The sequence below is a fragment of the Megalobrama amblycephala genome, linkage group LG14, assembly GCF_018812025.1.
Source record: "Megalobrama amblycephala isolate DHTTF-2021 linkage group LG14, ASM1881202v1, whole genome shotgun sequence".
In the NCBI taxonomy this organism is placed as follows: domain Eukaryota; kingdom Metazoa; phylum Chordata; class Actinopteri; order Cypriniformes; family Xenocyprididae; genus Megalobrama; species Megalobrama amblycephala.
In genome coordinates, this window is record NC_063057.1 from 46025718 (window position 1) to 46046162 (window position 20445).

The following is a 20445-nucleotide window of genomic DNA, read 5'->3' on the forward strand; positions in this document are numbered from 1 at the left end:
ACGTTTTTTGAACTTCTGTTTTTGACTGCTGCAACCACAGTACTGATTTTAACAACTTTTAGTTCCCTTTCGAATGGGAGCTTGCGCTGTGTCCCCTAGAGGGTGGATATGGGGAATGCCAGACCAGTGTCTGAAGCATGAGTCTAAAAATGACAATGAACTCGACATTGGCGGGTAGGTGCGGCCAAGGGTATAAATGGGCACCTGTAAAATACATAATCCTCTTTCTGTCTTCAGGAGACCAGCTGTTTCAGCATGTGTCTAGATAGGCAAGCTATGGCCAGCACTAGCACTATGAGTTTTAAAGTGTGTTAAAGTGTGTCAATGTTTTCTAACACCTAAGGACACACGTTGTGTGCATTATGTGTTTGGGAGAGGAGCATGCACGCTCAGTCCTTGAGGGGGCTGTTGGGATGCATTGCGAGCGCTTCCCTTTGAGCGCTTCCCTTTGTCCCTTTTTTTCGAGGGAATCGGGACAGCCATCTGCACCTTGCGGTTCAGGACCTGCTGCAGCTAAGCCGAGTAGGAAACTCCACTTGTGGGGTTTGCAGGTTCGTCATGAACTTGTCGATGATTTTGAAAGTGTTATGAATCTTTCTCTGTCATTGGCGGCTGGCAAAAGCGAACCCTGCATGTGACGAGCTGTTGGACCTTGTCTCGCACTACTGAAAGATTAGATCTGTTGTGGAAGCGCAAGAGGCGCAAGCTCCCTGATAGTTGCCTTGATGAACGCTTCCTGTTGGGACATAACTGTCCAGCTTATATGAATTTTCCCTTTCTCCCAAATCTACACGCTGAGGTGTGGAGATATTCGGGAAAGCCATATTCTGCTCGCATCCACCATTCACAGGCAAAATTATGCTGATGTTGAGGGGGTGCAGGAATATGGTTATGATTCAATGCCGCCAATTGAACAGACATTTGCAAGCTAATAGGTGAAGCATCCGCATTGAAGAAGAGGGAGAAGGAAACAGCAGAAGAGGGAAGTGTTCCAGAGCAAATACTCTAGGATCCCGGAGGCTAAGTAACATCTGCCCCCTTCCCCCCTTTTCAGGCCTCCTCACGCTACACAGAATTATCTGCTCATTTACACTAGGTCTTCATGTTGCAGGTTGTAGGCTTTTTCTGCAGACCAACAAGATGAAACGACATGCATAAGTATGTCCCGTTTCAACTCATCTCTGTTAACATACTGTACATATACGATAAGCACAGACTCTCTTGCCATTGTGGTCGTTTCATCCAGCTGTTAGAGCAAATTGGACTTCTCTAAGCTTTTCGCGCAACTGTTTTTTGCATTTTTCTGCCATTTTATCAATTCTGTCTTTCAGTGTTGTTTGAAAGTGGGACAGATTTAACTTTTTCAGCTGCTTGCAGGCCACATAGTCCCTCCACTATTTTAATGCAGGCGGTTTGATTAGCTCCTCTCCAATATTATGCGGCTTTTTTGCCTTGGCAATCAACAGCGAACACTCTGTATGCAGAGTGTCTGTTTTTTGTTGAATTTGGTTTGGAGCTCTCAAAGTGCACCAGATTGATGAATTTAACTTTAAACTGTACACATTTGGGGGAGCATGACCCCGGACCCCCTAGATATTTTTATGCCATACTCCTACCTATCTCATGTAGCTTTAAAAGAATTATGTCAGAGAACTTTTGTCTCTTTTTAGGTGGCAGGATTGAAAATTTGACATTATTAAAATGTTGTGTTATTGTTTCAGAATTATAGGCGAAAAACAATTAGTTAAGAAAAAATGTTTACATCTGGCTACACCCCTGGGGCCTGTACCATGATGGTAGTTGAACAAACTCAGGGTTATAGGATTAGTTTCGAGTTGACAAAATCAAACCACTCCAATCCGGCTTTGTTGGTACCACGATGCTGATCATCAACTTTCTCTGAGTTTTGGAGCGCATGCACATGAATCTGTGACATTAGTGGCAAACAGTCAATCACATGCCTTGCAAAAGAAATAAACTGTGATTCACTTCTCGCGAGAGAGCCAGCGCGATTCAAAACTCTTTTGCTGAAAATGAAGAATTTAAACGCATTTACACTAATGGAAAATACTTGTATGTGAAAGAGGACAAATAAAAGAAATTATCTTTCTCTGTCAGTGCAAGTGAAAGTTGTGAAGTTAGTTTATATAGTTGATAATATATAGCTATAGAGATTAAACATAGAAGGTCACATGTGGTCATATTTAAAGAGTATATTTACACCTTATTTATATGATCTATATATATTAATATTAATTGAAACTAACTGCTTAATAACAACTGTTAAACTAAACTTGCGTCTGTAGCGTATGCACACGTATCAGGATAATCAATAAACTTTGGAATGTTCAGAACGCTTTTAGCATGCTGGACTGGGTTGTAAAACCATCCCGGCTCCGAACAGTCTGCCATAAGATGAGCCCACTTGACACGTTTGTGGACCTGCGAGGGTAAACAGAAAAACTGCAACTTCCTCACTTCGGTGACTTCAAAAGGAGCACCCCCCCCAGAGACTGACCTGATCCACATTCCAACACCCCACACACACAGGGACACACAAAAACACACACACAGACACATACAGAAATACACAATCATACATTTTTAACTGTATATGTGAACTACCACTATGCTGGAATATATACATGATATATTTTAGAGCCTATGCATGTTTCCTAGTGTTTAAATGAGTGTATTTGTGCTAGTGTGCATTTTAATAGGGGAATTCTGTCTGTAAACCATAACTTCTTGTCTATGCCTTTCTGATCTGTCGAGTTTGATCTCTCCGTAAAGCTCCGGACACGAGCTATTCACTGAGATATGTCACACAGCTGACAAATGCATTTTTCTATGTGTTTGATGATACTGTGAAGAACGCACTCCATTTCGAAATCTGACCTGATAATCATAAATCATGCAGATTAAGTCGTGAGGCCAAACAAAGGGAAAGCTTTCCCACCAACTTTGCACCCATGTTATTGGCTACCCCACCTCAAGGAGGTGTGTCGGCTTATCTGTCATAAAAGCAAAGACGCACAATTTCTTGGTGCTCTCTCCCGATTGTCTCACGAGCATCTCGTGCACGTTTTTCCCGGACATCTCCGGTGACCACGCGCTGCCATCGCGTTCAGCTTCGGGACCGCCATCTTCCAGCGAAACTCTCTCAAGTCCTCAGTTCAAACCTTCCCGCGGAACGGAGGAAGCCAACGAACTGCACCAGCGCTAACCTGAAATTCGACACACACAACCAATGCAAGTATACTGCCGTTTCTCAATCTTAGATGATGAAACTGATTTCCGTGCTGGCTTAGGACTGGTTGTGAGTTTACTACTTGCCTTCTCTCTTTCCTTCTCTACTTCCACTCTTGTACATATGTGTGTATATTCTTGTATATATATTTAGACGTATAACCTCAGTATTCGTAGTTTGCATATATTAAACACTTAATTCATGCTCGATTGTTCTGTTCGTTCTTTCAACTGAAGACCAAGTCACTTTAACGTTTTTCGATCGCTTTATGCTAATAGCAAGTTATTTTCATGGCCAGAGAATAACTCCGTTTATAATATTCTGTGAGGGACTTAGTTTGCTGGACAAACGAACAGTTTCTCTAAATAATTATTAAACCAGAACTAATCATATATGTAATTGAATATAATTCGTTGTAATTGATTCACAATATATGTTTAATTCCCCGTTGGGTCGATATATGAATCATAATTTATTCATAACCTTATGAATTATTATATTCATATTTCATCCATAAATTGATTAATAACCGCTACATTCGTTACACGTGTGTGTAATGGATTAATAAAAAAAAATAGATCATATATACAAATCATATATAAATAATAAAATAATTAAATCCAGACAATTTCATAGTTAAATATTTGTTTTTACTATATAATGACCTTTAATTTGGAGGAAGAGAAACTGAGGGAGTGACTTTGTGTTGGGTGTGTCAGTGTCACTTAGCTGACATCCAATTTCAGTTTGAGATCTCTAACCCAGAACATAACCTGTCCCGGAGCAGGTTAGCCATGGAGCGCAAGTTACCATGGTGATGAACACCCTAAAAGTCAAGTTACTTTCATGGTACCTAAAACCCAGGATTGGCGCAAACTGAAACTTACCTGGCTAGCCAGCTAATCCAGCTTCATGGTACAGGCCCCTGGTTGCAGTGTTTACTTGCATAAACTGATTTGTGATTTAACACAATATTTTAAACACCACACTGAATTGAGTAATATTTATCTACAAATTATCTTATGAATAGCTACAGAGAGTAAAGAGATGACTCAGAAGACTTGTGTGAAGATCCATATGGAGAGTGTTTATTGGCTAAGACAAAAGCAGGGTCAGAAAATTGACAGAATTCAGGCAAACAAAACCAAAACATCAAGGTGGTTGTGGACCTTTCTGTAACAGATTGTCCACTGAAGGCAAGTAATGCTTGAACCCATGTGTAGTTTGTTTTCTTTTTTCTTTTTTTTCCTCATGTGAACAAAGACTTGTTTTTGAACAGATTTAACAAAAACCTTAAATGTGACCCTGGACCACAAAACCATATATCATAGTCATAAGGGTCAATGTTTTTAAATCGAGATATTGAATAAATAAGCTTTCCATTGATGTATTGTTAGGTAGGTTAGGATAATATGTAGCCGAGACCCAAATATTTGAAAATCTGGAATCTGAGGGTTCAAAAAAAAAAAAATTGGAGAAAAAAAAAAGAGAAGTTGTCCAAATGAAGTCAATATCTTCATGAAACATGATCTTTACTTAATATCCTAATGATTTTTGACCCATACAATGTATTGTTACCTATTGCTACAAATATACCTGTGTGATTTATGACTGGTTTTGTGGTCCAGGGTCACAAATATGAACTCACCAGCAGAGGGTTACACAAAGCAAATGAGATGGTTAGGCATGGCCACAAGTGATCATATGTATATGACAAAAAAAAAAAAATAAATAAAAAAATAAAAATCAATAGAAGTAAACATGACCTAATCACTAATGACTGCCACATGCTAGGGTTCTGAAAATCAATTTTGGGCCACATTCAGCTGCGCTGTGAACGTAGCCGTAATTTAACACATATCTTTATTTTCTGGTGCCATTTTAAATTGCCCAACCACTTAAAACATTTCCCACATGAAGAACACAAATAGCGTCTGACATCCACATGACTTTTCAGGTGAATCTTTAAGTGTGATGGCAAAATAAATTTTTTATAACATTGACCACAATTAAAAGATCTTCCTTCGGAGTGGATGAGCAGATGATTTTTGAAATTGCTGCTTTTTCTAAACCTCTTTCCACACTCTAAACACTGCATTTTCTTTCCAGAATGAGATTGCAAATGACATTTCAGATCTCTTTGATAAGGGAAACTCCTCTTACACTGAGGACATGTGAAAAGCTTCTCTCCAGTGTGAAGACTCATGTGATTCTTGAGGGTTTTTTTGAATCTGTAACTTTTTCCACACTGGTGGCATTTGAAAGGCTTCCTTCCATTGTGTCCAAATTTAACATGCTTGTTAAGGCTTTTAAGGGTACGGCAACTTCTTCCACACTTATGACATATAAAACAGTTCTCTCTTGAGTGAACGCTCAGGGTTGCTTGACGTATGAAACTCTTTCCACACTTATCACATTTGAATGGCCGCTCTCCAGTGTGACGGTTCATGTGATAACTGAGATTTTCTTCCGATGTGTAGCCCTTCCCGCACAGTTTGCAGGTGAAAGGACTCTCTCCAGTGTGATTTCTCATGTGGGCGATTAGGGTTTTTTTATATGTGAAACTCTGTCCACACTGAGTGCAGGAGAAAGGCTTCTCTCCAGTGTGAATTCTCATGTGGATTTTAAGGTTTCCTTTTTCAGTGAAACTCTTTCCACACTGATCACAGATGAACGGCTTCTCTCCATTGTGATGGTTCATATGACACCGAAGGTTTGGTGCTGCCGTGAAAGGCTTTTCACCAGTGTGAATTTTCATGTGCTTGTCAAGGTGCCCTTTTTGGGTGAATCTCTTTCCACACTGTTGGCAGGCGAAAGGCTTCTCACTAGTGTGAATTCTCATGTGGAGATTAAGATTTCCTTTTTGAGTGAAACGTTTTCCACACTGTTGGCAGGTGTGAGGCTTTTCAGCAGTGTGAATTTTAATGTGCTTGTCAAGGTGTCCTTTTCGACTGAAACTCTTTCCACACTGTTGACAGGTGTGAGGTTTCTCTCTAGTGTGAATTGTCATGTGCCTGTTAAGGTTTCCTTTTTGAGTAAAACTCTTTCCACACTGTTGACAGGTGTGAGGGCTCTCTCCATTTTGAATTCCTATGTGGACAGAAGTATTTTCAGTCTGTGAGCATCTATATGACTTTTCTTTAGTTGTGAAAGAATGCTGTCTCTCATACTGATCCTTCTCTTCCATTTCATTGAGGACTGTACTCTCCTCTTTCAGTGGCATATCTCCATTGTGAATTTCCATGTGGACTTTTAGCTTTTCAGGTTGATCGAAACTCATTCCACAATCAAAGCAGGTGAAATAAAATCCAGATCCTGTCTTCTGGATTGTTTTTCGTGAGGAAGTCTTTTCAGTCTGTGAGCATCTACATGATTTTGCTTGAGTTATGAAAGCATGACAATTCTCATACTGATCCTTCTCTTCTGTTTCATTTAGGATTTTACCATCTTCGTTCAGTGTCGTTGGGTCTAAGGTGAAAAAAACAAAAGTAGTTAAGTTAACCCCAGTTTGATGGCACAAAACAACAGAGATCAAAACATTTAGACATGTAAAGTATCAAAACCAATAACATATGCTAACTACTAAGAGGTGATTTCTGTAATATCAGAACCTCCTCACAGTATTGTCAATTATTTGCTTCATTTAGGACACATCCCAAAAACCTTCAAACTGGCAGTTATCAAAACCCCTTATCTCAGAGTAATGGTATCTGTGTAAAAAAAAAAAAAAAAAAATTCAGCCAAGATTTAAGCCCTTTTGAAGCATAGAAACTAGCTTACTAAAGTTACATCTTCCATCAACACAGACCACAACATTCTTTTGGACAACTTGAGAATTGAAATTTGTTGACAAGGTTCTATCTATCTGACAAATTGTCACATCTGTCCTGTTTAACTCCTGGATGATGAGCTCCTTAAATGCCCCGATCTTTAATGGCGAGTGTTGTTCAACTCGTCTCTACAGAATCCCCTACAGGTGCTCAAGAGTGTTAAGATTGAGTGCAATACATGTCCACTGAAGGTTTTTGGGAGAATGCATATCGTCATTGTCATGTTGAAAAAATGCCCAACAATGCAGGGCATGAGGAAAGGGTAACATCTTATGTTTCAAGTTTGTGTATTGTATTACACAGTGGTATGGGAATTCATGACAGCATTGATAAAGCACAACTCTCTCACAGCTTCAGCACTCATACATCCCTATATAAGAGATTTACTATCACTGAATTGTACTGTGGGAACCAGGCACTTCTCACTGTACTCTTCCTCTAGCAACACCATAACATTTTGGATGCTGTTAGATCCAAAATGATTGATTTGGTCTCATTGGACCAGAGTATTGATTCCCAGAATCTATATTTTGTAAAGATGGACTTTGGAAATGGCTAACTGACTTTATTGTGCTTTGGCCACAGTAGGTAGTTCCAGTGAGAACAACAACCATGCATGTCATTTCTGCAGGCTGCATCTTACTCTGTGAGATAAACAGTCACTCTTTTCATAGCTTTTGCTGGCTCTGAGACACTCGCTTGGTATTTCTCCTGCTGTTTGTCTTGCAAAAAAATCCCTCATCACTAAATGAAAGCTTAAAATGAAGGCCTGATTATTTCAGGCGCCTTGTCACAAGTCCATTGTTTTTGAATTTCTGTGTTACTTTTGCTATATTTTCACACTTAAAACAATGATTTGGTAATCCTCTTGTACCACTGTCCTCTTTTGTGCTAAGAAATAAGTCTCCTGACTGTTCTCTCCCAAGTGCTTCCATTGTTGACTTAAGTCTGAGAATGATTCAGTGGGCTATATAACATTATAACATTTATAACATTATAACATTTGTTTCCAGAGGAATTGAGATTTTCAAGACGCCTTTCAAGGTGAACTTATCCACCTCCCCAAACATTTGGAGCAAACCCAGGGAGAAAAAGATATGACCTACCATGCTGATGGACAACTTTAAGCTTCGCTTTGATGATTTTGTTCTTGGAAGACAACTACTGCTGACCATACAGAACCCATTCTTGGTCACAAATGTCACTTAGATTTTAGAGGAAGCAAACAGATCTTCAGATGGCCAAATGTTACATCACTACAAATGGAGTTGACTGAACTGCAAGAAAATGTGGTTGGTAATTGTGACCCTGACACTTTCTGGAGAAAGATGGTGCCTGCAGCTGATTTCCCTGTTCTAAAAAAAACAAAGGCACTACACATCCTGAACATGTTTGGTTCCACATACTTCTGCGAGGCTGCATTCTACACAATGAACATGATCCCAAATCCTAGTGTGGACAAGTATGTTTGTCACTGTGCTGCACTACATAAATGAAGATATCTATCCGGACCTTTCCCACTAAGGAAATATGTGCAAGTGGACCTTCTCAAATTGTATTAGAATAGCCCTGTGCTACAGTCAGAGCTGGGTAGTAACAGATTACATGTAATCTGGATTATGTAATCAGATTTCAAAAATTACTTGTAAAAGTACTTGTAATTAGAGTAAACTACTTTTTAAAATACTCAGACTACAGTTACTTTTTTATGGATTACTTGATTACATTATTTACACAATGGCAGTAAGTTGTTCACAATTCATTGATTTTCCTTTTTTTTAACGTTTATATTATTTTTAATAAAAAACCTGCCGTTTATATATGTCCACGATTCTAAGAGATTTTTCTGGCAGTGAGGGGGAGGGTGTGGAATTGTGTACAGACATCAGCAACAACAAGAAATTGTGGAAAATAGAGGGGAACACAGCGTTTAACCACTAAATGTACAGACATCATGTTATTGCTGTGAATTTCATGTTCTTTATTATTAATTTTTCGTCATTGTTTTTATCATATGCAATTCAAGTATGAAATTCAAGTATTGAGATGAAAAATTTGACCTAGCAATGTAATTGCTGTGAGTTTCATGTTCTTTAATATTCATTTTTTGTAATGTTGCTATTGTTTATTTTTTCTTCACAGTTACTATGCACTTAAAACGTTTTGAGATGAATATTTGACCTATAAATGTTATTGCTGTGAATTTAATCTTTTTCAAAATTCATGTTTGCAATGTTACTATTGTTTGATGTTTTTCATTTATACTGTCATATGCATGTCGTGTTTTTAGATTAAATATTTGATGTAGCAGCGATATTGCTGTGAATTTCATGTTTTTCAATATTTTTTTTTTTGTCTAATGTTGCCATTTTCTAAATGTACTTAATTTTAAGTAAATGTTTTAAAATCATAAGTTGTGATTTTGATTTATTCAGTTTTACTTTCAACAGGTACATTAGTGTTAGTATTTTGAAGTATTAACTGTCCATACACTGCACTTAAAAAAAAAAAAAAAAAAATATCTGTTGAGGCTCTTTTTAGTGAATAGAATATATTATAATAAATATAATAACATTTTGTCATGTAATTTGTAATCAGTAACTGATTACAATTAATAAGTACACAGCTCTGGCTACAGTATATAAATGTGTAAATCCAAAAGGTTTCACATTTCAAAAGTAAATTATGAAAATGTCACCTCCACACCATGGACATTTGACTAATTCTAGCATGTCCCAGTCTACATGTTTTTTGGAAGGAGAGTAACAGTCAAAGTTTGCTTGTCCAAGAAAAAAAAAAATGCACGAGGGGCAAAAAGAACTCTTACAAGAACTCAATATGAGACACAAAAGATAAAGAAAAAGGAGTTAAATGTCCTTTACATATCAGGGGCCGTATTCACAAAACATTTTCTTACCACTAAGAGTTCTCCTAAATAGCAGTAAAAGTTCTTAGCTAAGAGTTTTCTCTTAAAACCTATTAACAAAGCTGCTGAGACCAACTTTTACTAAGGAATAGACTGAAGTCTTAAGCTAAGAGTAAGGGCGGGGTTGACCTCGTTGCTATGGACTATACACACAGTGATTGGCTGATGGGGGGAGGAGTCAGCGATTTAATCACAGAAATATTGTAGAATGAGGTGTCATGTTTCCATATTAAAATAAAGGTTTAAAAATACAAATGTTGCCCTATTCAAAATAAAATGTTGCCATATTGTTGCCATAAAGGTTTTAAAATATAGGCTAAGTGTCACTAATTAAACTAGTATATACATATAATGAATGTAATGAAAGTGCTGCAGTTCAAGGTTCCTTATATGACTTTAGGGGGACGTTCCATTTTGGTTATTTTATGGTCAAAAAAAGAACGTTACAAAGAGAATATTTGGCACATTAACAGAACGTTCCCACACGGTCCTCTGTTGATCATTTAATAACGTTCCATTTTGGTTATTTTATGGTCATGCATGAATGTTACAAAGAGGACATTTGGGAAGTTAACAGAACGTCCTATAGTGATAGTCCCCTAAACATTCCCAGAACATCCTGAATGTTCCCTGAAGGTCCACCAAATAACTTTCCCCAAACCTTAAAAGAACTCCACATCGTGACCGTCTCTGAACGTTCTGGGAACGTTACTAGGTGACAGGTTACCCCGCTAGAAATTTTGCGTTCCCAGAACATTCTCAGAATGTCCCCACTGGTGTTGAGTAACGTTCCCATTATGTTCACAGACGGTCAAGATGTGGAGTTCTTTAAAGGTTTGGGGGACGTTATTTGGCGGACCTTCAGGGAACATTCAAGACGTTCTCTGAACGTTTAGGGAACCACACTTTATTTAGAAATGTTCTCAGAACGTCCCTGCTGCCCTTTTCAAAAACATGAATTGAAAATTAGAGCTAAATTGACTAATAAAAGTTTTTGTTTCTTTCATACACATCTTCTTAATGAGGTGTAGATGTTTTATCAAAATTTATAAATGTCACCGTTATGGAGGTAAGCGCTTGTTTTAGTTGGGCTCCTGACCCTTGACAATTTGACTTTAGTTTTTCTCCAATTGTTGTAACTGTGTTTTTCTAAAGCATTTGGTACAATAAAAAATTGTGAGAAAATCAAAGTCTGATCAAATTGGTTTGGATTATTGATGATATAAAGTCATACAGTGGTCTTATTCACAAATCTTTGAATATTGTGTTATCATTCATCTAGATATAATGCAGGAGAACCTGTCCTACTTTGAAATTATGAAAGTTTTTATCCTTATGCAGAAATTATTCAGACAGTATCATGTAGATTCACACAGACATCAAGATTCTGCATATGATCCTCAACAATGGTGACAAAATTTTCAGATAAACACTGAACATCACAAAACAAGCTACAAAAAAGATATTTTAGTGTCACCATTGCTGAGGATCATACGCTGATTCATGATGTCTGTGTGAGTCTAAAAAACACTGCTCAAAACTCTGCATAATGTATAAAAAAACTAATAAAAAAGGGGGTAAAAACACCTTTAATTAATGCAAAAATCCAATTTAATACACTCAGTTTAGATTTTGGTGATGATCAATGAATCAGGACACTCCATGATGATTGCATCACCAGCACAAAACAACCAAATTCATCTTATCAGACATTCTCCTTCTTTCTTTTGCTATAACTAATGTGTTTTGAGAACACAGTTAAAGCAGCCAAAGAAAATCAAATGTTAAAAATGTCAAGAATCAAGAGCCCATCTAAAGCAAACGCTCTCCTCTATAACGGTGACTTCAAACTTTATTATTTTGTATAAAACACCCACACAGCCGGCGACATTCTCTTGACCTTGTGCAACTTTGTCTAAAAGTGACAAAAATTCTAAAACTTTACAGAACATTTGGGACATAAAACGTCCTCTTTTGGTAATGAAAGTGCTGCAGTTTAAGGTTCCTTATATGATTTTAGGGGGACGTTCCAATTTGGTTAATTTTATGCTCACACAAGAACGTTACAATGAGGATATTTAGGACATTAACTGAACGTTGCTACATGGTTTTTTTGTTGGTCATTTAATAACGCTCCCGATATGAGTTTAGGGGAACGTTTTATTTTGGTTATTTTATGGTCGCACGAGAACGTTACAAAGAGGACATTTGGGAAGTTAACAGAACGTCCTATAGTGATAGTCCCCTAAACACGTCCTGAATGTTCCCTAAAGGTCCACCAAATAACGTTCCCCAAACCTTAAAAGAACTCCACATCGTTCTTGCATGACCATAAAATAACCAAAATAGAACGTCCCCCTGAAGTCATATCGGGAACGTTATTAAATGACCAACAGAGGACCATGTGGGAACATTCTGTTAATGTCCCAAATCTCCTATTTGTACACTGTAAAATGTAATTTTTTTGTAATTAGTGTAGTTTACTTAGAAAGCTTAATTAAACTGTTGGGTTTACATAAAAAAACTTACGGAAACCGATTGCCTTAAATTTAGCAAGTAAGTTAACTCATCATTTTGAATTGATAAAACTAGCTACCACACAGTACAGAGTACTTAGAAATCTTGAGGATTGGTAATTCAATTTTACAAATTGAGTACTTAGTTCAGTCATGTTAAAAATCTTGTTCACATTATGTAGAAACTGCCTTAAATTTCTCAAGCATTTTTTACTCAAAGTTGCAACAATGGACCATACATTTATTTGTATTTATTAAACTGGAGATACTGTTGAAAATAATAAAGTTTGATGTCACCATCATGGTGGAAAGTGTTTGCTTTAGTTGGGCTCTTGACCTTGACTTTTAACATTAGTGTTTCTCTGGCTGTCGTAACTCAGTGTTTGTAAGACACAGCTGTTATGGTGAAAAAAGTCAAAAGAAATACTGGGATTGATCTGTACCACTGATTCTTGATGTCTCTGTGTGTCTATACAGTCCAAAATGTTTTTTGACTAACATATTAAAAATATGATTTCAACAGTGCTCCGTCTCTTGCTATAGTTTTATTGGTTATTAAAAAAATACTTATTTGTTTTTAAAGACAAACCACACTTTTGATTAAGTATAAACCTCAGGATTAAATCTGTGGGTATTCAATGATATCATCAGAAAAGATGCAATAGATCAATCCCAGTATTTCTTTTGGCTTTTTTCACCATAACAGCTGTGTCTTACAAACACTGAGTTACAACAGCCAGAGAAACACTAATGTTAAAAGTCAAGGTCAAGAGCCCAACTAAAGCAAACACTTTCCACCATGATGGTGACATCAAACTTTATTATTTTCAACAGTATCTCCAGTTTAATAAATACAAATAAATGTATGGTCCATTGTTGCAACTTTGAGTAAAAAATGCTTGAGAAATTTAAGGCAGTTTCTACATAATGTGAACAAGATTTTTAACATGACTGAACTAAGTACTCAATTTGTAAAATTGAATTACCAATCCTCAAGATTTCTAAGTACTCTGTACTGTGTGGTAGCTAGTTTTATCAATTCAAAATGATGAGTTAACTTACTTGCTAAATTTAAGGCAATCGGTTTCCTTAAGTTTTTTATGTAAACCCAACAGTTTAATTAAGCTTTCTAAGTAAACTCAACTAATTACATTTTACAGTGTAACGTTCTTTTTTGACCATAGAATAACCAAAAGAGAACGTCCCCCTAAAGTCATATAAGGAACCTTGAACTGCAGCACTTTCATTACCAAAAGAAGACGTTTAAGGAACGTCCCGAATGTTCTGTAAAGGTTCAGAATTTTCATCACCTTTTGAGAACTTTTAGGGAACGTTGCGCAAGGTCCTGAGAACGTTGCCTTCTATGTGGGAGGTTGTCCTGCTAAAAATTTTACGTTCCCAGAACATTCTCAGAACGTCCACTGGTATTAAGAACATTGTCTAGTAACGTTCCCAGAACGTTTAGAGATGGTCACGATGTGGAGTTCTTTTAAGGTTTGGGGAACGTTATTTGGTGGATCTTCAGGGAACATTCAGGATGTTCTGGGAATGTTTAGGGGACTATCACTATAGGACGTTCTGTTAACTTCCCAAATGTCCTCTTTGTAACGTTCTTGCGCGACCATAAAATAACCAAAATAGAACGTTCCCCTAAACTCATATCAAGAACGTTATTAGATGACCATGTAGCAATGTTCAGTTTAATGTCCTAAATATCCTCATTGTAACGTTCTTATGTGACCATAAAATAAACCAAATTGGAACGTCCCCCTAAAATCATATAATGAACCTTGAACTGCAGCTCTTTCATTACCAAAAGAGGACGTTTTATGTCCCAAATGTTCTGTAAAATTTGGTTTGTAATAAGTGAAGATGCAGAGATCTAGAGAGATCTGGGGCCGTATTCACAAAACATCTTAAGGCTAAAAGTAGCTCCTAAATTGCCGATTTAGGAGAAACTCTTAAAAATAATGGGCGTGTCAGTCCTAATTTTAGGAGTCCTAAATTTTTGCTCTAAGAGTATTTCACAAAGCATTTTAGCGGTAAAACTAGCTCCTAAATCTGTGAAACGTTAGGAGTAGTCAAGAGGACTCCTAAGTCACTAAGACCAAATCACAAACAGTCCTAATCCACACAAAGACACTGAAAACCATTGAGGGAATAGAGGATAGAGCCTTAGGTGCTGAACATTTTCTTCATAAATGCAATAAAATGCAATGCAATAAAAAAAAATGATTTATAGATTTGAATCAATGATGAGATGCCAAAAATTAATCTTTAACAAATAAATAAATAAATAAATATTGTCTGATTACCTGTGGCAGTGGTTTACATGGGTTCACACTTACAAATAATTGAATAGAGTAAAAAAAAAAATATATATATATATATAATCTCATCTGTGTATTTATTCCTCTTCTCGTGCTGATTAGAAAGACCGTTTGAATGTGTTTCTCCCAAACTTTGTTTATAAAACATAATTTGTCGGTTGAATTCTGCATTCTCTTGAGATGAAGACATCCAAGAGGTGGACAATTAACTGGATAGTTTAATTAGTGACACTTAGCCTACATTTTAAACCTTTATGGCAAAAATATGTCAACATTTTATTTTAACTGTGGGAACATTTTTATTAAAAAAACATTTATTTGAATAGGGCAACATTTGTATTTTTAAACCTTTATTTTAATATGGAAACATGACACCTCATTCTACAATATTTCTATGATTAAATCGCTGACTCCTCCCCATCAGCCAATCACTGTGTGTATAGTCCATAGCAACGAGGTCAACCCCGCCCTTACTCTTAGCTTAAGACTTCAGTCTATTCCTTAGTAAAAGTTTGTCTCAGCAGCTTTGTGAATAGCTTTTAAGAGAAAACTCTTAGCTAAGAACTTTTACTGCTATTTAGGAGAACTCTTAGTGGTAAGATAAAATGTTTTGTGAATACAGCCCCTGTTATTGTTTAATGTTGTTTGTGTTATCTGTTTTTTATGTGTCACCATTGTGCTGAAGGGTAGCTCCTGTGCTTCAGTCAGTGATGATCCAGAAACACTGATGTTCTGCTGCATGTTGTTTTATTTAAAGACAGTAACTGTGTAGTTACTGATGCAGTGATACAGCAGTTACATTTAGCTCATGTGTGTGTTTTTGTCAGCTAATGACTTAATGCAAGAGATTTGCATTTTAAAGAAAAGGTTTCAAAATATTAACTATGAAAATACCTGTATAGAGCTTTAAGTGAAAATAGTTTTTGTTTGAACAGCCACTTTTATTAGTCAAGTTTTTGACAAGGGCAGCAGGGACGTTCTGAGAACATTTCCAAATAAAGTATGGTTCCCTAAACGTTCAGAGAATGTCTTGAATGTTCCCTGAAGGTCCACCAAATAATGTCCCCCAAAACTTAAAAGAACTCCACATCGTGACCGTCTGTGAACATAATGGGAACGTTACTCAACACCAGTGGGGACGTCCTGAGAATGTTCTGGGAACGTAAAATTTCTAGCGGGGTAGTGATTTAGGAGTCCTCTTGACTACTCCTAACGTTTCACAGACTTAGGAGCTAGTTTTAGCGCTAAAATGCTTTGTGAAATACTCTTAGAGCAAAAATTTAGGAGTCCTAAAATTAGGACTGACACGCCCATTATTTTTAAGAGTTTCTCCTAAATTGGCAAGTTAGGAGCTACTTTTAGCCTTAAGATGTTTTGTGAATACGGCCCCTGACCTACAAGCTTCACTTCTATTCATAAATCCCCTCCCGTGGCCTCATGGGATAGTAAAGTGTCCATCATATGCGCACATCAGAATCTCACCGGAAGTAGTAGGTCATTTGGGGACTTTTGGTCTATTGTTTTTCCAAATAATATATATATATATATATATATATATATATATAATAAAAAAAAAAAATTTTTCTGACATAATACTCGTACTGTACTTCGCATGCTATTTGGAAGTGAAGTAATCAATTTCGGATTCATCGTTGGTCTTGGATGCCCAAAATAGCTGATAATTATTGATAATAGCTTGATAATTTTTTTTTTTTTTTTCACTACATTGATATTTTTCTAATTTAACATGCAACATTTCTTTATGACGGATGTTTAACTTTGAGCGAACCACTCAAAGTCAAATTAAATCACTTTAATTAGGACACTCATCTGACTTTCTTCCAAAAATATTAATTTCTGCACAAGTGGGAATTTTAACAAGGATCAAATGACTGAGTTCAGCTTTGATAATGAAACCAACCTGCTTGTTCCTCAGTATCTTCTTGTTTCAGACTGAATACTTCTTCAATCTTCAAGTCTTCGCTCTCCTCTTTAATAAACGCCATCTTTATAATAGTGTGTCATGTAGATCTCAGTTGCTTCACCAGGAGATTTTCTGTGTTTGCACACTCTGTCCTGTTTAAGATGAGAATAATAAGCAGAAAAAATAAATAAATCCAAACTAAACATCTGGGTGCATCTCAGTCAGCTCCCTAGTTTAGTAGTCAGTGCACTGGTAATGTGATAATGGCCATGAATGCTCTGATTAGCCAAACAAACAAACAAAAAATTCAAAGCCATCACCAGAAACAAAAAAAAAAAAAAAAAAATTGCTACATATTAATAAAAGGTGTCATTGTTTGTGTTCTCGTTGCATTTGTACTGTATACCAGCGTACCCTGATTCGAGCACTTCAAATCACTGAATCATTTTGTAAAATCTTATTTGGTTCATTTGACGTTAAGTTTCGAAACACTCCGTTTCTTTATCATTAATTGCCAGTTCCCAAATTCGTGTTTACAATAAACTGATTCATAGGTAGCAAAATGAGAAGCACATTTTCTGATACTCATGTGTGGATGCGCTTTACTCAAAAAAATAATGTTCATTAACGTAAGCAATACAATATTACAATTAATAAATTACATGTTTTACATCATTATGAAAAGCTATACATTTGATTGAAATATCTGTATCGGTTTCTCCCTCTCTTTCTCTGATTTTATTGGCGGGTCGCAACCAAATTTTTCAGGTGCATACTGCCACCTACTGTACCGGGGTGTGCAACTTCAGGGCCTCATGTACTTAGAATAATTATTATTTATTATTGCTCTAACTCTGTATCTTTAAGAAAATTAAAAAGAGCTTTACTACATTCCCCCAAAATCCCCTTCAAACTCCATTCTTGTTCCAACTCCTATATCTTATCTTGCAAGATCCTCCTTTCTGCATTATATTTTTTTGCACCTCATAATGATATGCTCCACATTTTCTGGAACGTTACAGTCATCACAATTATCTGATATGCATTTCCTCATTAAAAACAGGGTTGATTTTAAACCAGTATGTCCAAGTCTTAATTTTGATAAAATCACTTCTCTTCTGAATATTATAATAATGTCATTCTTTGTTATCTATGTCCCACTTTTTCTGCCATGCTTCTCTCACTTTTGTTTTAATTAATGATTTGGCCTCACCTTTACCAAATGGGACTTTCATTATTTCCTCGTCCTTTAATTTCAGTGCATTCTTTGCAGTCAAATCTGCAATCTTACTGCCCTCCACGCCAGTATGAGCTGGAACCCAACAAAAAATTCTCTCTATATTTAACATTATCGTGAAAATCTCTTTATGTAAATCCTCTCTTATGGTTTCAGTTGAATTCAAACTATTAAAAGCTGCAACAGAGTCCGAACAGATAATAACTCTTTGAGGTCTTACTTCCCATTGAAATCCTAAAATTATGGCTACTACTTAAGCTGTAAATACTGGTAAATTGTCATTAATTCTTTTGCATATGGTTACATCAAACTCTGGTATGTACACTCCTACTGCTACATGATCATTCCTCAAATCTTTAGATCCATCAGTGAATATTGGTATATACTGATAGTAGTTCTGCTTAACATATTCTTGAAACAAATATCCAATATTATCAGCATTCCTTTCAGTCCATTCTTTCTTTAGTTCTTTCTTTAAGTCTACATTAGGAACTGGAAATATCCATGGAGGAACATTACCCTTTGTATCGGGTTAAAGACTTTAAATGCTTAAAAACACAAACCTTCTTCAGTCGAATCACAACAGATGTGGGGTCGCGTCGCATCCATATGACGTCACATCACCAGACCAAAATAAAAGTCTTTCTTTAAAGTTTTATAGTACTTGGCAAACCAGCTTAAAGAGATAATAAAAATGTTTCTTTAAAATATTAATTATTGAAATTGTGCTTTTTTTATTGCCAACATACAGACTTAAACAGGAAATAGAAACACAAACTACAAAATTTACCCCTGGTTTCACAGACAAGACTTAAGCTAGTCCTGGACTAAAATGCATATTTGAGCTGTTTTAACTGAAAGCAACTTGTACTGACATATCAGTAATGTTTTTTTCTAGTGTGCATTTATAAAAGCTATTTAAATATCCTAATTGAACTAAGGTCTAATCCTGGCTTTAGGCTAAGCCCTGTCTGTGAAACTGGGCCTTAGAATACCACAACTTTACCTTTGGCAAAATAAATTAAAAAGCACAGGTTTATCATCTTAAGAGCTTCAGAGAAATATGAAGGTGAAATAGCTTGGATTCTTTTTTAAAAACAAGGGTGACTGTGAATTTTGGTAAGCAGCAATAAAATATTAATAATTAATTACATATTTTTATTTATTTTATAAAAACCAAACACATCCTTAACCAACCAACCAACACATCCTTAAGCAGCAATTTAAAACGACAAACTTTGGTTAATACATTTAACATAATCAATCCAGAATAATTGTGTATAAGGACCATCCCCAAATATTTTAAGTGCTGTTTCAAAAAGAGCATCTTGTCTATATCTCATTTAAACATTTTTAAAGGATTAGTTCACTTTCAAACTAAAATTTCCTGATAATTTGCTCACCCCCATGTCATCCAAGATGTCCATGTCCTTCTCTCTAATTAGTAAGTATATAACTAATTGTTATATACTTGCACTAGCATATTGTATATGACAATTTAGTTCAAACTTTGACCTGAGGAGGGCAGTAATACACTTAGCAGTGTCTACACTGCCAGAATTCTAATAGAGAAGAAGAAGAGAGCTAGTTCAAGATGAGCATTTATGGTTAAAATGTTTTTTTTTTTAAGAAAATGATTGATCGTTTCTCTAGATAAGACCCTTATTCCTCGTTTTTGGTATCGTTTAAAGCCCTTTGAAGCTGCACTGAAACTGTAATTTTGACCTTTGAGGCCATTGAAGTCCACTATATGGAGAAAAATCCTGGAATGTTTTCATCAAAAACCTTAATTTCTTTTCGACTGAAGAAAGAAAGACATGAACATCTTGGATGACATGGGGGTGAGTAAATTATCAGGAAATTTTAATTTGAAAGTGAACTAATCCTTTAAGCATACTGTGGCTAATTTAAAAGATACTTCCCTTTACTTCCTTTATTCTCCAAATGCTCTCGTGGTACTTTGATGTCATATGCCGATCGGTCTGCGCAACGCCGGTGCTCCAACAAGTCTTTTTTGTATAGACTGTACTGAATTATTAAAAGCATTTTCTGGTTTTGTCTCACTTGTCTCATTAAAAGGTTCCTAGTTGACAAGCACATTTTTTATAGTGAGAATGTACAGCAGTCACATATATTTGTCACTACATGGTTTTGAAATTTTGCATAAATTATATACCTATTCATTTGAATCAATGGGACATGAGTGTTCATGTCTGGGAAAGTCTCACCATCACCACAAGTGAGAAGATTTAAAAAAGTGAAATGCTTACATGTACGTCCCCTTGTACCAGCTATACAACTGCAGATCAGATCCCTGATCTCTCTCTGCTTTTTTTGGACCTAGTAATTCATATTTTATGTTCATACCTTGCAAAGTTACAAGGTATATATTCTGTTTTATGGGGTTTGTTTAAGGTCAGTTATAATGTTAT

The 20445-nt window shown here is 36.2% G+C and overlaps 1 protein-coding gene across 1 annotated transcript; it reads right to left on the reverse strand.

Annotated features, from left to right (window-relative positions):
* Positions 1 to 4311: 4311 nt before the first annotated feature.
* On the reverse strand, positions 4312 to 18672 carry LOC125245794 (gastrula zinc finger protein XlCGF57.1-like). The gene is made up of 3 exons (XM_048156556.1): positions 18577 to 18672; positions 16774 to 16928; positions 4312 to 6718 (listed from the first exon to the last, which is right to left on the reverse strand). Exons 2-3 carry the CDS (start codon positions 16856 to 16858, stop codon positions 5073 to 5075), a joined length of 1731 nt encoding a protein of 576 aa, XP_048012513.1. The 5' UTR covers positions 16859 to 16928; positions 18577 to 18672; the 3' UTR covers positions 4312 to 5072.
* Positions 18673 to 20445: the final 1773 nt, after the last annotated feature.

Bases quoted from the DNA above. Each gene is read 5' to 3' on its own strand.
- LOC125245794 (XM_048156556.1), bottom strand. From the start codon at position 16,858: ATGGCGTTTATTAAAGAGGAGAGCGAAGACTTGAAGATTGAAGAAGTA. The intron at 6,719-16,773 runs GTTGGTTTCATT...TTTTCACCTTAG, and splicing joins AGATACTGAGGAACAAGCAG to ACCCAACGACACTGAACGAA.